We start from the raw sequence: 13,888 nt of genomic DNA on the forward strand, positions 1-13,888 counted from the left end.
ATCTATGTTCATGGCATTCTCTTCAGCATTTTTGGAGCAAAGATAAGTTTCAAGCACCTGAATGCACTGTAATAATCCAGATAGTCCAATTTATGGAAAAACTGGATATAAAACTCAATGTAGACGAGTATTGCTGTCCCTTTTTTCCGTTTTCTCAAAAGAAAAAAACTGGAGGTTTTTCCTCTTTTCTTTTTCCGTTCCTTTTTCACGCTATGAACAAAGACTGCTCGGAAAAAAAGAGAAGAAAGTACTCTGTGGGACGAGTTCCCATTTCATACAGTAAGCATGATTTGCGTTTTAGCGGTTTTTTAGGAGGGGGCTGGAAAGTTGACAAGAGTGGAAGTGCTGCGCAAAACCGGAAATCAGCACCGACTAAGTAAAATCAAAATTTCTTTTTTATAGTTGATAGATTGCATTAGACCTGACATTTCATGTTGGAGAATTTAAAGATGCGGGAAATCACGCGGGGGTGATCCCAAGCGGATTGTCCAATATTTTCAACTTAAAAGCTTTTTGATATGGGCGCAAGCAACGCGACGTGAAGCGTCACGAGTGGCAAATTTTTGGAAAATGACACTTTTTATACAAAATTGACACTATTTTGTCACCCAAAGTAGCACCAAAAAACGGGCTGAGTGGCAACCCTGAAGATGCTTCTGTGCCTTAGTCAAAATTTTCCATAGTTATGTGATCTCAACTTAGTATTCCATCTAAATAATTTGACAAAACATAAAATTCAACTACACAAGTGCAAATCTTTTCCAATGAAATTTTAAATTTTAACAATCATTGTGGATTTTTATTACAGAGGAGTTCGTGTCCTCATTAAATGGTAGTGGTCTGAGTTTACAAAGTATTAAGTTTCTTGAATGTTTTTATAAACTGTTTGTTGTAAATGGTGCTTGGTTTGTTCTAATTACGTTTTGAATGTATAGATATTTGTAGGCAATTTTTGCACTTCCCCTTCCCTCTACACTTTCTAACCATAGTATGGCTTGTGTATTTTGTAGCCAAATTTCCAAAATATTTTACATTGTTATCTACATATATTTTTCCTGAATAAGGAATAAATGGTAAACGAAATGTTCCTTTTATTTGTTCTGCACATAATGCAAAGGTTGCATAAAGCTAGCATTCTGTTTTTCTAATTCTGAAATTTAACTTCTTCCGTTAATACGTGGATCGACCCCTGTAAAAATATTTGCTTGCAATGTTCTATTGTTTTACAAAAGAAAACCATTATTTTTATCAATACTCAGATGGGAATTAATTGCGTAACCGTAGGATCCAAAATGAATCTTGTAGCGTTCAGTAATAAACTGGACCAAGATCTGTCTCCGCCGTATTTTAAAAGCACCTCAACATATTGGAGTCCACTTGTGAACAAAACTCAAATTCATGTATTAGTGGAAATATCTGAAGAAAAACTGATAGGTCTGGAACTTTTTTGATTTTCATCCATACTAATATTAAATTGACTTATTGGTTCCCAGTTTCTTGTTTTCCAGAAATTTAAAATAATAATCATAACAAATTGGTCTTAGAGCTTCTTAACGCTTTTATATGATTATAATTATTATTAAGAAGTTTACAAACAGTCAGTAAATATTAAGAGTATCTACCTTAAAATCTAGTATTCTTAGTGGTGGCTCTAGGCCTAGGTAGGGGTTGCAGCTGTCCCCCAGTTTTTCTGAAATGTGACATTAAGTTTTCTTGTGTTTTTATTTACACTCTTAAGGTATATCTCCCCAACCCCCAGATTACGGAGCCTAAGACCACTAATGAGTATTCCATACCGGGATAGCTTCAGTACCAAAGCCTCTAATTAAGATGGTAAAACAAAAATTAAATCTGTTTAGTCTAATGTTACATCCTTTTTTTTTCTTATTCGTATGGGCTACCAGGCGTAAAGCCAAAATAAACAAACATTTTCATTATATTTTTTACTGTGTTAAATAAAAGTTTTACCCATCATTTAAACTTATGTTATATGTATATATATATATATATATATATATATATATATATATATATATATATATATATATATATATATATATATATATATATATATATATATATATATATATATATATATATATATATATATATATATATATATATATATATATATTATATATATATATATATATATATATATATATATATGGATATGCGATACATGGAATTTTTTTCCACTCTAAAAGTATAGTTCTTAAATTGTAGAGAATGAATGGCCTTTACTTTTGCTCTTGGCACTAAACTAATTTCCACACAGTTTCTATAGACACTCATGTCGAAATTATTTTTTACAAAGTGTATAGGTACCCCTTTGCACGCTTGTTTTATATCCTTATTGTGTTTTTCCAAACAATAAACTTTCTGAGCGGGGAACACCCCATTGGATATTAAATCGTTCCCCGTCTAAAATTTTAACATTAAAAATTGATTGGGAGCCTGGCGTTTCACCAGCTCAGGATAAATTCTCTAATTCCAATTCGTTAGATCCATAAAAGAGCTAATGTGTATGCAATTTTCGAAATATTCCAATAAATTCTCTTTTTAACTTTTAACAGGAGTGAATCCGTGTCTCCATAGTACACTTGAACTTCCCCCTCCTTTGGCCATTGTACCTTACACACATTGTAAAAGAATGACAACATGAGTTTCTTGGAAATTTCCAATACTAAACTCCCCCCCGCGATGTTTTTATTCAGAACGACGTTTCTCTTTTTTCTGTGTCGAAGAACCATATTCGAGTCTATGACAGAGAATATTGTGAAGTTGGGGCCGGCAACAATTCGAGCACATTCTCGGGGACAGGTTACGACACCACAACGGGATTTGTTTCGTACGCTTTCACACATTTTCCCAAAGGCTGAATTTAAAATAAGTTTATAGATTTCTTTTTGAACTTTACTTTTAGCCTGTGAATGTTTACTGACAAACGTGTCAATAAAGTTTTTGAATAGGTTTTCTGATGGAATTACGGGGCTCCGTGTATCTTTGTAACCCTGAAACCGTTGGTCACCATCCATTTCAATATTACATGATGAACACCAATATTCTGTTTCGGGTCCAGATCTGCAATTAGTTTCTGCTTGGAGGGGGTCCAATGCATCCGCATATCCTCGACCAAAGACAAATTGTATGGAATCAACGATTCCATGGTCACCGGTCTATTTACAAACGGAAAAACAAAATCTTTTACGGAGTCGTGGAGCTCTATTGGTATGTGACCGTCGATTTAAAAAAACATCCTTGGGGACCATTTTCCTCGACAGTGCGAATGTCAAGCCATTTGTAATTGCCACACGGTAAACTATAGTGTGATATTGCCGATGGGTTGAGAGAATTCATGTCTAGGAAACAGCATTGGACTTTACACGGCCGTCAACAGAGTTCTGTCCACTTGGTTCAGTTGTCATGACGCGGTCCCAGTGAAAAAATATACCCCCCCCCCATAAATCTTTCTACAAATAAGTCTTAATCCACATTGGTGAACAAACCAATTTCTTACCTACTGATTTTTAGAATTAAATCCATGACCAGTCATGGTGTTTAAAAATATTAGCCAATGTCCAAACTGAATTCCGAATAGATTTGGTCTGTGTTCTTGCAGACAATATATAAGAGAGTTAACACATCACTTGCCAAGTTCATTCTACAATAGTCCCATCCATTTTTATAACCCCCCTTAGCCAAAAACCTCTTGGTAAATTCATAGTCTTCGACAGTGAATTGACTATCGGTAAGTGAAGTATAGAATGCTTCAATGGAGGGAAGTTTCTCCTCACTTAACCTTGCGCTAGTGTTTTAATAATAATATGCATATATGCCTTTACAAGTTAGTAAATCATATATTTCATTGTCTGGAAAGCGTTGTTTAAGCAAACGGAAACTATCGAAATTGTCACTTTTCTGTACTTGAATGAGTTGATTGAGAGATTTGGGGGAAAAACTATATGATAAAAAACGGATTTTATTCCAACAACTATGTCCATTATCCAATGTTTGCCACTTGAATTCTAAAACCAACAACTCATCAGCTGATTTGGGTACAATATTATAGGTAAATGAGGTATTTATCCAGGGAATATCTGCAACTCTCTCCCTGTGCATACTTGTCAATGCCAGTAAAATAAATTTCAAATCATAATTGGAATTGTGGATAAAAACGGTATAAAGTACTGCTGACTCATATTCACATTGCACGATTGATGTGCTACGCCACGAAAATTACTCCCCTCTGATGATATTTCTTGCCATAAATGATCGTGGTTCCAGACTTTTCCCTTCTCCCCTCAGTCTTTTTTCCTCTAGCCTCTTTCCTCTTAGTCTCCTCTTCAATTTTCCCCTTACATACCCAATATATTTTCTTATTTTTTATTGCTAAGCGATCCAATGCTGATAGAATCATGAAATAATGTGTATGTCACAACCGGGAGATTGCCTTATTCGTTGTGGCGATTAATTTAGTCAATGCTATGACCATACAATTATTCCGGTCCAATGTCTCAACTATTTCTAACAGGCGCATAGTGTTACTGGCGTCTCTTTGGGCGTGGGCATATGAGACTACAATAGCTTGATGTTCTTTGATAAGATTTGGATTTTGTGGGTTGTTCATATCAGTGAGTTTAGCCTCACAGTCTAAACTGATTTTATCATTTTGCATAAGTGTATTATGGAAATTTCTAAATCATAAAATTGCCCGGTGACCTGCAACTGTTTCCACAGATTGATATACGTTTCGTTTACAGTGTTTCATGTGATTCTGTAGCTTTAAATAGCTACAAAATCTTGACAAACACATTGGACAATAGTAGCGTACACCCCTCTTCTTTCTCTCCCCAGAACTCTACTAATATCCATGATTGGATTAAAATGTCCAATTGAATAAGGTTCACTAGGTGGTCCGTACAACAACCAAACCCAGTGCTTCACTGATTCAATTCACGGAGCTCTTACTGGAAATATTAATCCCTTTTTATTAGTACATGCTCCATCTTCGAATTCCGTTTCGTACTGTAGCACTGTAACACCAATCTTTAAATGCGCGTTTGCCTGTTCATAAGTATATATTCCTTTGAGTGTTACAGGAAATTTATCTGTTAAGCAAGTGAAATCTACTCGGAGGAAATCAGACCCTTCTTTCCCATGTACTGCCCAATGGTCAGGCTTTTTGTAGTAGCTTTATCTTTCAAAGGTTGGAAAGCCGCTATAAGAAAAGCGTACATGAAACACTTTTGGTCTGTCTCGAAAAAAATTTTGCTGGACTCCCTGACAGTGTCCTAAATCGGGAATATATTTTAAAACTATACCCTCCTCCCTATGCCCCCGTCTTAAAATAAAATCTTTTTTAAATTTACATATATTTACACTCAAATTTTCAACAAATAAAACCACAGAACCACTACCCTTCTCATTATAATTGTCCAAATGAGTCAAAACTTTGTCTACGCATTCCATGAAAACATTCTCATAATTCCCCAAATGGGAGTGAAACACTAGAATTTCAGTGTGCACATAATGATAGTATACTTCACCATGATTTTCATTTAAATATAATATTTTTAAAACTTTTGAGGCCTAAAATACTGTCTTGCCCTCCCCACGCTTGAATTTGATGTTCAAGAAGCGCTCGAATCTTTTCCACATATGTATGGATAACATTTATTGGGTCACTTATAATATCCCCAGCCATTAGTGTATTAAAAGGATCGCCAAATGTCGTAGTGAAAACGTCTATGGTATTCAAGATTGAATTTGTTTGCTGAAATTCGGGTAGTGTTGGTGAGAATTGTATACCGTTGTCACCATTACCACTACCTCCCTCTCCGCTCTGTTCGACTTCTACATTCGAGTTGGTGTGTGAAGTGAAATCTTCCAGTTTTCTTAACATAGCCTCTAAGGCGTTAGGACTATGTGAATCAACCCAAGCAAATATATTTTTTCCTTCAATTAAATTCGGTTGAAATGGGGTTATGCCCGTCAAATCTGTGGGGGAAGGGATCTCATCTAACTCAAGGTTAAAATTATCCAAAATGTGTATGCTGTTAGGACTCAACCAACCTAAATCGCTTTCTAGCATACCCTAATCTGAAATAACTTCTCTGCTTTGTTTAACTTGCTAGGGTCTACATCTAAAGAATTATTAGCAACACTGAAATATTTTCTTAAAAAGTTATCTGACCATTTAGGGTCATCAATAATGTCAGAAGCTATATCATCATAATCAACACTGCCATCACCATAACACTCCGGTAAGAATTTACTGTACCGTTTGAGATCTTGTTTGTTGATAGCCGGTGTTCCAGTGACCTGATTGTCACGAAACTCCATTGGCGCTTCAACTAAAGCTGACTCGTTAATGAAATCATATAATTCTTGGCTTGATTTGAGGTAGTGATGTTATGGCATCCGTTCTAACCTATAAGGAAAATAGCTTATTTTCAAAGTGTATAAAAAACCCTATTTTTTAAAAGAAAGTAAAAATTTCGATTAATAACGAACTATATTTTCATATCATTTAAAATATATGCATTATAATAAAAAAAACACGCTTACTAGTAGTAGCAGCAGTAGTAGTAGTAGTAGTAGTATTAGTGGTAGTAGTAGTAGCAGAGCAGTAGCAATATCACTATCTGTGTGCGCATAGTGTCATTTGGTTAGTTCATGCCTCCCTAACCACTCTATATACATCCTGCAAGGTTCAATTTAATACCCTCCCCCCCCCTTATGTATTACTCTTATATCATATTTACAACCTAAATGAACATAGTAAATTCTGATTTTGTCCAACATTCCTAGAAGTTTTATCTTAATGCTCTTCATCTGTTTTGAAAAATCCAGGATCCTACTCGCCCCCCTCCACCATCAAGTTTCTTTTAATTGAAAGTAAGGAGCGAGATTAAAACTGAAAACGAACAGAAATTATTCCGTATATGAAAGGGACTGTCTCCTTCTCAACGCCTCGCTCTTTACGCTAAAGTTTTTTATTGTTTAGAAAAATAAAGTTGTGAGACGGAGTCAAACCTTAGGGACTCAGAGTCAAACTTGATTTTTATTCAGTGAGAAGTGCCATAGAGGGCAAGCATATTTGATAGTTGGGTGAATAAAAGATATGTAAAATTTAAAAATATGAGAAGCTGGGCATTTATATTTTGCCAATCGCTGAAGAAAATTTAGGGAAATACGGGCTGGCTTGGCTATATTTTAAATTTAGGCTTCTCATTTAAGATCGGAAGTTATAGTTACTCCTAGAAATTTTATTTTTTGTGTCATAATTTCACTTGGAAGAAGAGACGTAAATTAGGGGGTTATGCTTAGAAAATTGATTGTTAGTATTGTAGATTTCAATAGGGTTACATGCATTTTATTTTGGAGGGGTTCTGTCGCAAAATCTTCAAGGATTTCAAGTGGACTAATTTTTATCTTATTCCTGGCGAGCTCTAGTAGAGTCATATCATCCACAAATGTCCATCGTAAGGGAATATCTTCTGCCAAAATGTTTACCATAACGCTGAATAATCTACGTCCAGTTATACTACCTTGGGGTATTCCGTTATAGACTGGTAGAGGTTCAGAATAAGTTTTCATGCATTTGACCACTTGAGATCGTTGGCTTAAAAACAATGAAATAATTTTTACCAGAGTGGGGTCGATGTGGAGTTCATGGGAAAGTTTATCAAGTAAAACATTATGGTTAACATAATCACAAGCCTTTTCTAGGTCAACTGAGATGAGATTAGCCCAGGTATTTGGTATCTCTAGATTTTTTAGTGTTGTGTCATACATATGTAATAGATATTGGGACGTTAACACTTTTGGGACGTTTCCAAATTGTCGAATTTCCATACGTTCTGCAACTGAGACCCTGAGCCAGTCAGATAAAAATGATTCATACAGCTTTGAAAAAAGTGTCGTTAATAGTCCGGGCGCCAAGCAGAATTGCCAACTTGCACACTTTTTGTTTGAAATGCACTCTTTTTTTTTATTGCACTCTTTCACACTACGGACCGGATTTGCACTCTTTTTGCTCATTATTTGCTCTTTGCACTCTCTTTTGCACAATTTTATGAAATGATGATAGAAAAGTATTAAGCAAAATAAAAAAATCAAATTAAACTATTTAAGCGCAAAAGATGGAAAAGTTAGCCGGTATGATCTTTTGTATCTATGCCTGGGCCGTCCCCCGGGCCTCTTTCTCGTGTTTTCAGCCATTTACCAAGAAGTAGATCAAAGCATAGAAAACCAGTGAAAACGTGGTAAATGCAAATCAAGTTTTATAAAAGGAAGTTGAAAGCTGTTGGTCACAACTGTTCTTCATGGAAATGGAAAAGTGAGTATGAAACATGAACTAGGGCCATGTTGAAGCAACAACCAAAATCAACCTACTAAAGTCTAATCTCAAACTGATAAAATTCTGCAAAGACTTTAGGCCTGTGCACCATTTTAAAGCGTGAATGATCCATATTTTCTTGTGATAGCCATTGTTTCTGAAATAAACATCTTATCTTACCTGCCGGGGGGCCAAGAATTTGCTTTGGATGGGACTTATACTATCAAAAGAATATAAAAGGGTAAATTAGGAAAATATGGGGTAGTCTAAAATTGTAGTTTAGACTTTAGACACTTCTTGCTACCCTGGAAAGCAGTTGAGTTAGGTGAATGACACTTTCGGAAATGAATCCAGGGCCAATGAATACCACTAGATGCCTTTTCTTATGCTCTTTTCGAATATAATAATCGTTTTTGGCGTAAATTCACTTCACCCCACCCAAATATACTAATTCAGGGTATATATTTGCATATTGGGATGGGGATGGGGGCAGGGGCGTCACGTATGGAAGGAGGGGATGGGGAAAGCCCCCCCTATATTTTCGGTGACTCGGTAAAAGAAAATGAGTAGGTAAAACCACGATGCGAAGCGCTGCGGTTTTACGGACTCAATTGTTGAAATAAATAAATGAGAATAATGAAATTACTGAAAGAAGATGAAAACACTGGCGTGACATCCACTGAAATCTAGACCCTTCCTTAGTTTCGAAAACTTCGGGCTATGTTGGTAAATGAGACGATTTCACTGACTCAAATTTTTAGGTTTGATTGAAAGGGACCAACATCTTGACCTTATTTAGTAATTGGAGTGGAAAAATTGACGGAAAACAATGGGTGACTCAATGAAAATTGATTCAGTAGCAACTTGTTGAGAACTTCCGGCTTGTGAATCATCGGGGTTCAGTTCAGTTTCACGATTGATTTCAATTGCAAAGAACATATTAACAATAAAAAAATATGTCAAGTTTAAGGACAAATCGGGTGAAAATAAAGTGCTTGGCGTGTAAAAATATTTTCGCTAAGGGTCATAGCGCCAGCGTCATAACGCCAGTTTTCATAAGAATTAACCTGAGCTGAAATGGATCCTAGCGACCGAGCAGGTAGTGACTAACCCATTTGCTGCATCAGCTCCTAAGAAAATGAAATTGGCTGTTCATTCCAACGGAGGAAAAGGTAAGACATAGACTATACAATTAAATTTTTCACTGCGAATCGACCAGTGGGTAGGCTGTACATATAGCCTGCACGATTCCACTTGACTAGCGCAGTGATTTAAATTAAAAGATTAATGCCGGACAGGGGCGTAATTTGCTATAGGGCAGGGATGGCAACTGCCCCCCAGACCCCAGTTTGCCCCCCCAGCTGGAATTTTGCGTCTTCGAAACTCTCGTCGATACTAAGATAGGCCTTCAGAATTCAAGCATCCGCAGAAACAGATCGGTTTTCTTTAGCATACCTTTGCCTTTATGATAAGATTGGAAGACGAAAAACTTTTAAAGTAGAGTAAAGTCGGCTTGTTTATGATTTTCGAAGCACATTTTGTTGTCCACTCTCAAAGGAAAAGGGCTAGTGACAGCCTTGGCCAGGGGCGTTTCTAAGGGGGGACTTCCCCCTTAAGGTCCTGAGAAAGGACGTTTGTCGGGTGAAGCTCTAAGCCCCTGAAAATGCTGCTTCAGACCATCCAATTATTTTGCCTATTGGCAAATAAGCAATAAAACAAAATGACAATATTCTTGAACTGAATTTATAAATACGTTGACCCTTTGTGGCAAACTATTACAGTTATATTATCGAAGTTTTCGCCACTTCGACGCAGAAATCTTTGTTTTCATACCATTTGCTTGCCATTATTAAAGAGAAACGTTAAATGATCCATGCCTTTTTCTTAGAAATCCGTCGGTGCAATGTCGATTTTTGTCGGCACACTTTCGTCGTCCCCACCCCTAAAGGAAAATTGCTAGCAACACCCCTGGCCTTGGCTACAACTAGAAGTATTTGAGACAAGAGTATAATTTTATTTGGCAACCGAGCGTCAATCCCCCCGTGAAATCCTGGACCTACCTCTGTTTCTAAGTTGTAAATATAATAGTAGATTAATTTTTTTGTGGGGAATTTGCATAATTTTCCACAATGACGTGGCAAAAGTTTTTGAAGTTTGCCCCCCCAGGATTTTTCTGAAATACGCCCCTGATGCCAGGCTTCCAGACTACGGGGGGGGGTGAATGAATATTTTTATAAACTTTTAGCTTTTAGCATTTTTATACTTTTAATATTTTTATACTTTTAGCTGATGATGGAGTGGCGTTATCAGCCGTTGCGCAGGTATCCGTAGAGCCGTCAAAATTGATGACCGATAAAGATCCCTTAGGAACCAAAGTTGAACTTTCCATTGTTGAAGATATGATAAAAGTGAATGCAGAAATAATAAAAGAAGTTAAAGATATGGCTTCGTTCAGTGAATCAGAACCGTTAACCCCGTTAACGGAACAAGATTGCCCAGAACAGCCTGTAAATACAAGCTTCAACGAAAACATCAGTGTAAGTGAACAATCTTTTAGTGACACAAGAAAGTCAAGCGTTAGTGTGTCGCAGGACAACAAAGAGCTACTTACAAAGTGCCTGGCCTTGATAGATGTTGCGTATGATTTAATTGGTGAGTGCTGAGCAAAGATTCGCTTTGACAGTGCCTCGGGCAATAAAATAAAACTCTAGCTATCGATACTGCCAGTATGTGTGAATTTTTAGGTGAAAGCTTAAAAGAGCTTGAAGTTTTGTCAGCAGCTGTAATCAAAGCTGAAACTCGCAAGAGAGCATGACTTTTAGAAATCTGCCTCTTGACTGTCGTATCAATCATGATCCAAGGAAGCGACCCACTGAATGAGTATCAGAAACACTATTTAATAACAATGGGTACTAACCAGCCGTATCTAGCAGTTTTTCCAGAACAGAAAAATGTATCGATAGGCACCACACATCAGAACAGAATGAGTGTTGGTTGGTACAAAAAGTAGAGGTACCTTGAGTATAGCGTCAGCAAGGACTGAATCTATTGCTTTGCATGCATGTTGTTTCCTTCTGGACCAAAACGCGAAAAGGCAGAAGATGCGTGGGTTAAAAGTGGACTGTGTTCTTGGAACAAGATAATGAGTAGAGGGCCTGGGAACCCTGGCAAGCTGAAGGAATATTTTGAAAGCCCCGCTCATCAGTCAGCAGTCATTGACATGACGGTTTATAGCAAACACGAATTTGGCATTGAAAAAATGTTTGATGAACAGAATAAGGCATTGAAAAGGCAACAAGAAAAGGAAGCAATTGAAAACCGACGAGAGGTGAAGGTCCTAATGGACGTATTAAAGACACTGGGAAAACAACAGATGGCCCTTCGTGGTGCGGCTGATGACAGTGATGGAAACATTCGTCAAATTTTAAACCTAGTTGCTCGCTGTGAGCCACATTTCAGTAATTGGTTGCGTGAAAGAACAATGAAGAAGAACACGGTAAACTACCTTAGCGGTGTCTCGCAAAACCAATTCCTTGATGTACTGGGTAACGAAATTAAGCGCATGATTGTAACTGCTGTGAATGCTAGCGGCGCATATTCAATTATCGCAGATACCACAGCGGACTGCGCACACGAAGAAAGACTGTGACGTGTCTGGTTTGTTGGTTCTGATGGCACCATCCAAGAGAGACTTTTAGCCATAGTACCAGTTGAATCAAAAAAAGGGAAAGAAACTGCCGAAAAAATCCTAGAAGTCTTAGAAAATGAAGGAGTAAGCAGAGAGGCATTCATGTACCAAAGTTATGATTATGCGAGCAACATGTCTGGTGTTCGTCAGGGGGTCCAGGCACATATATCTGCCGAAGTGGGAAGGAAAGTACGCTATATTCGCTGCATGGCTCATAGAGAAAATCTTATTGTGGAACACGCCTGTAGTAGCAGTTCCATTGTTCAAAAAATGTTTGAAATCTTGCAGGAGCTCTGTCTTCTTTACTGGTGAAACGAAGTGAGTTATAGCTTACAAACGAGCACTTGAGAGAGCTGAGTCGATGCTCAAGCTAAGAAATTTGTCAATGACAAGATGGACGTCCAGGTCCGAGAGCTTCACAGCGTTGAGGGCCAGCTTTGACACCATTGTTGAAGTCCTTGAAGAGCTAATAGAACAAGACGAGGACAAAATAATAAAAGAAAAAGCTCGAGCTTTGGATCGCCACATTACTTGCTTTGATTTTATTGTTACACTTATGTTCATGCGCCAAGTCATGTTCAGGACGAAGGTTCTCGCAGATAAGCTGCAGGATGAACAGCTCGATCTGATCACTGCAAATACAAAACTCTGGTCAACACGTGACATCTTAGATGCTCTCCTCTAAGATACGGCTCAGATAGAGAAGCAAATTGAGGCATCAAAAGCAGCAGCAGAAAAATTTGGTTCAATAGCCAAAGACGATTTCCGACTTAAGCACCGTTCTCGACATCCACCTTCTCGTTATTCAGAGGTGATTCCTAATTCTGGAGCCAACATATCAGATGACTGGAAATCGTTTTATGTCAAGGAGCTCTGCGGTATCCTCAGAATCCTTGTGAACGGCTTGGACGATGCAATCCATGACAACTCCTCTTTTCTAGAGCCAGCGTACCAGTGTCTATTGGGAAAAATGAACGACAGCTATGAAAGCCTTCCGGAAGTAGCAAAGCTGTTTCCGGGAAGAGGCCTAGATACCGCGGAACTCGTGTTAGAGCACAAGGCCTTCAAATGCTTTTCGACTAGGACTGAGGTCGAAAGCAGTAAAGCCATTGATCGGACCGTTTTCGAGGCTCTATTTAAAGAAATTTATGCTGTCAAGACAATATTCCCAACTCTCTGGTCTCTTTACCAGTGGATCGCAACAGCGCCACCAACTACAGCAACGGCAGAAAGAAGTTTCAGCAAACTGAAATTGGTTATGACACGTTTACGTGCAACAATGGATCACGACCGTTTGCATCATCTCCTCATGATTTGCTACGAGACTGACGTTGCGGACGAGCTGAAACTTGACAAATTGCTAGAAGTCTGGTTGTCTGCCATGCCAAGATGGTTGGCTTTTTAATTCAAGTTAGTTTTTTTCATTCTGACTATTTTTATATATAATAATTGAAATTCTAAATTTCTTGCTTTGGCTAAAATAAATCATAATGTCATCATACCTCTCCTCATCAATTGCTTTATTCCACAAGAAAAGAGTAATATCGTTCGCTATTTCAGAGGATAGTATAGCCTATTAAAGATGTGCCTCTCGAGGTGGATCGGGCTCAATTAATTCAGGAAAACCATTGGAGTTCCTATGATAGCGATTCGGTATTAACACAAAGCATAAGAAGTTAAACTCAAGTTTTTTCCTAATTATTAACAAAATAAAAAAAAGTCGGTAAAATCTACTGGCTCCCCCCCACCCCCAAACATTTTGGCTAGTAACGCCCCTGGGTGGGGGTACAATTAAAACTTACCTCTATAGTCAGAATTGCATCCTGAATCCAAACTAAACATTACTTTGTGTCAGA

General features: G+C 37.6%; 1 protein-coding gene across 1 annotated transcript; it reads left to right on the top strand.

The window, feature by feature from the left end:
* Window positions 1-11,405: 11,405 nt before the first annotated feature.
* On the top strand, window positions 11,406-11,993 carry LOC148942236 (zinc finger MYM-type protein 1-like). The gene has a single exon (XM_089103259.1). It carries the CDS (start codon window positions 11,406-11,408, stop codon window positions 11,991-11,993), a length of 588 nt encoding a protein of 195 aa, XP_088959385.1.
* The last annotated feature ends 1,895 nt before the right edge of the window (window positions 11,994-13,888 follow it).

Source organism: Artemia sp. Qi Xiang Cuo, chromosome 17 (assembly GCF_049724085.1).
Source record: "Artemia sp. Qi Xiang Cuo chromosome 17, ASM4972408v1, whole genome shotgun sequence".
Taxonomy (NCBI): Eukaryota; Metazoa; Arthropoda; class Branchiopoda; order Anostraca; family Artemiidae; genus Artemia; species Artemia sp. Qi Xiang Cuo.

Excerpts from the sequence above, each read along its gene's own strand:
- LOC148942236 (XM_089103259.1), top strand. The coding sequence starts at position 11,406 with ATGTTGTTTCCTTCTGGACCAAAACGCGAAAAGGCAGAAGATGCGTGG.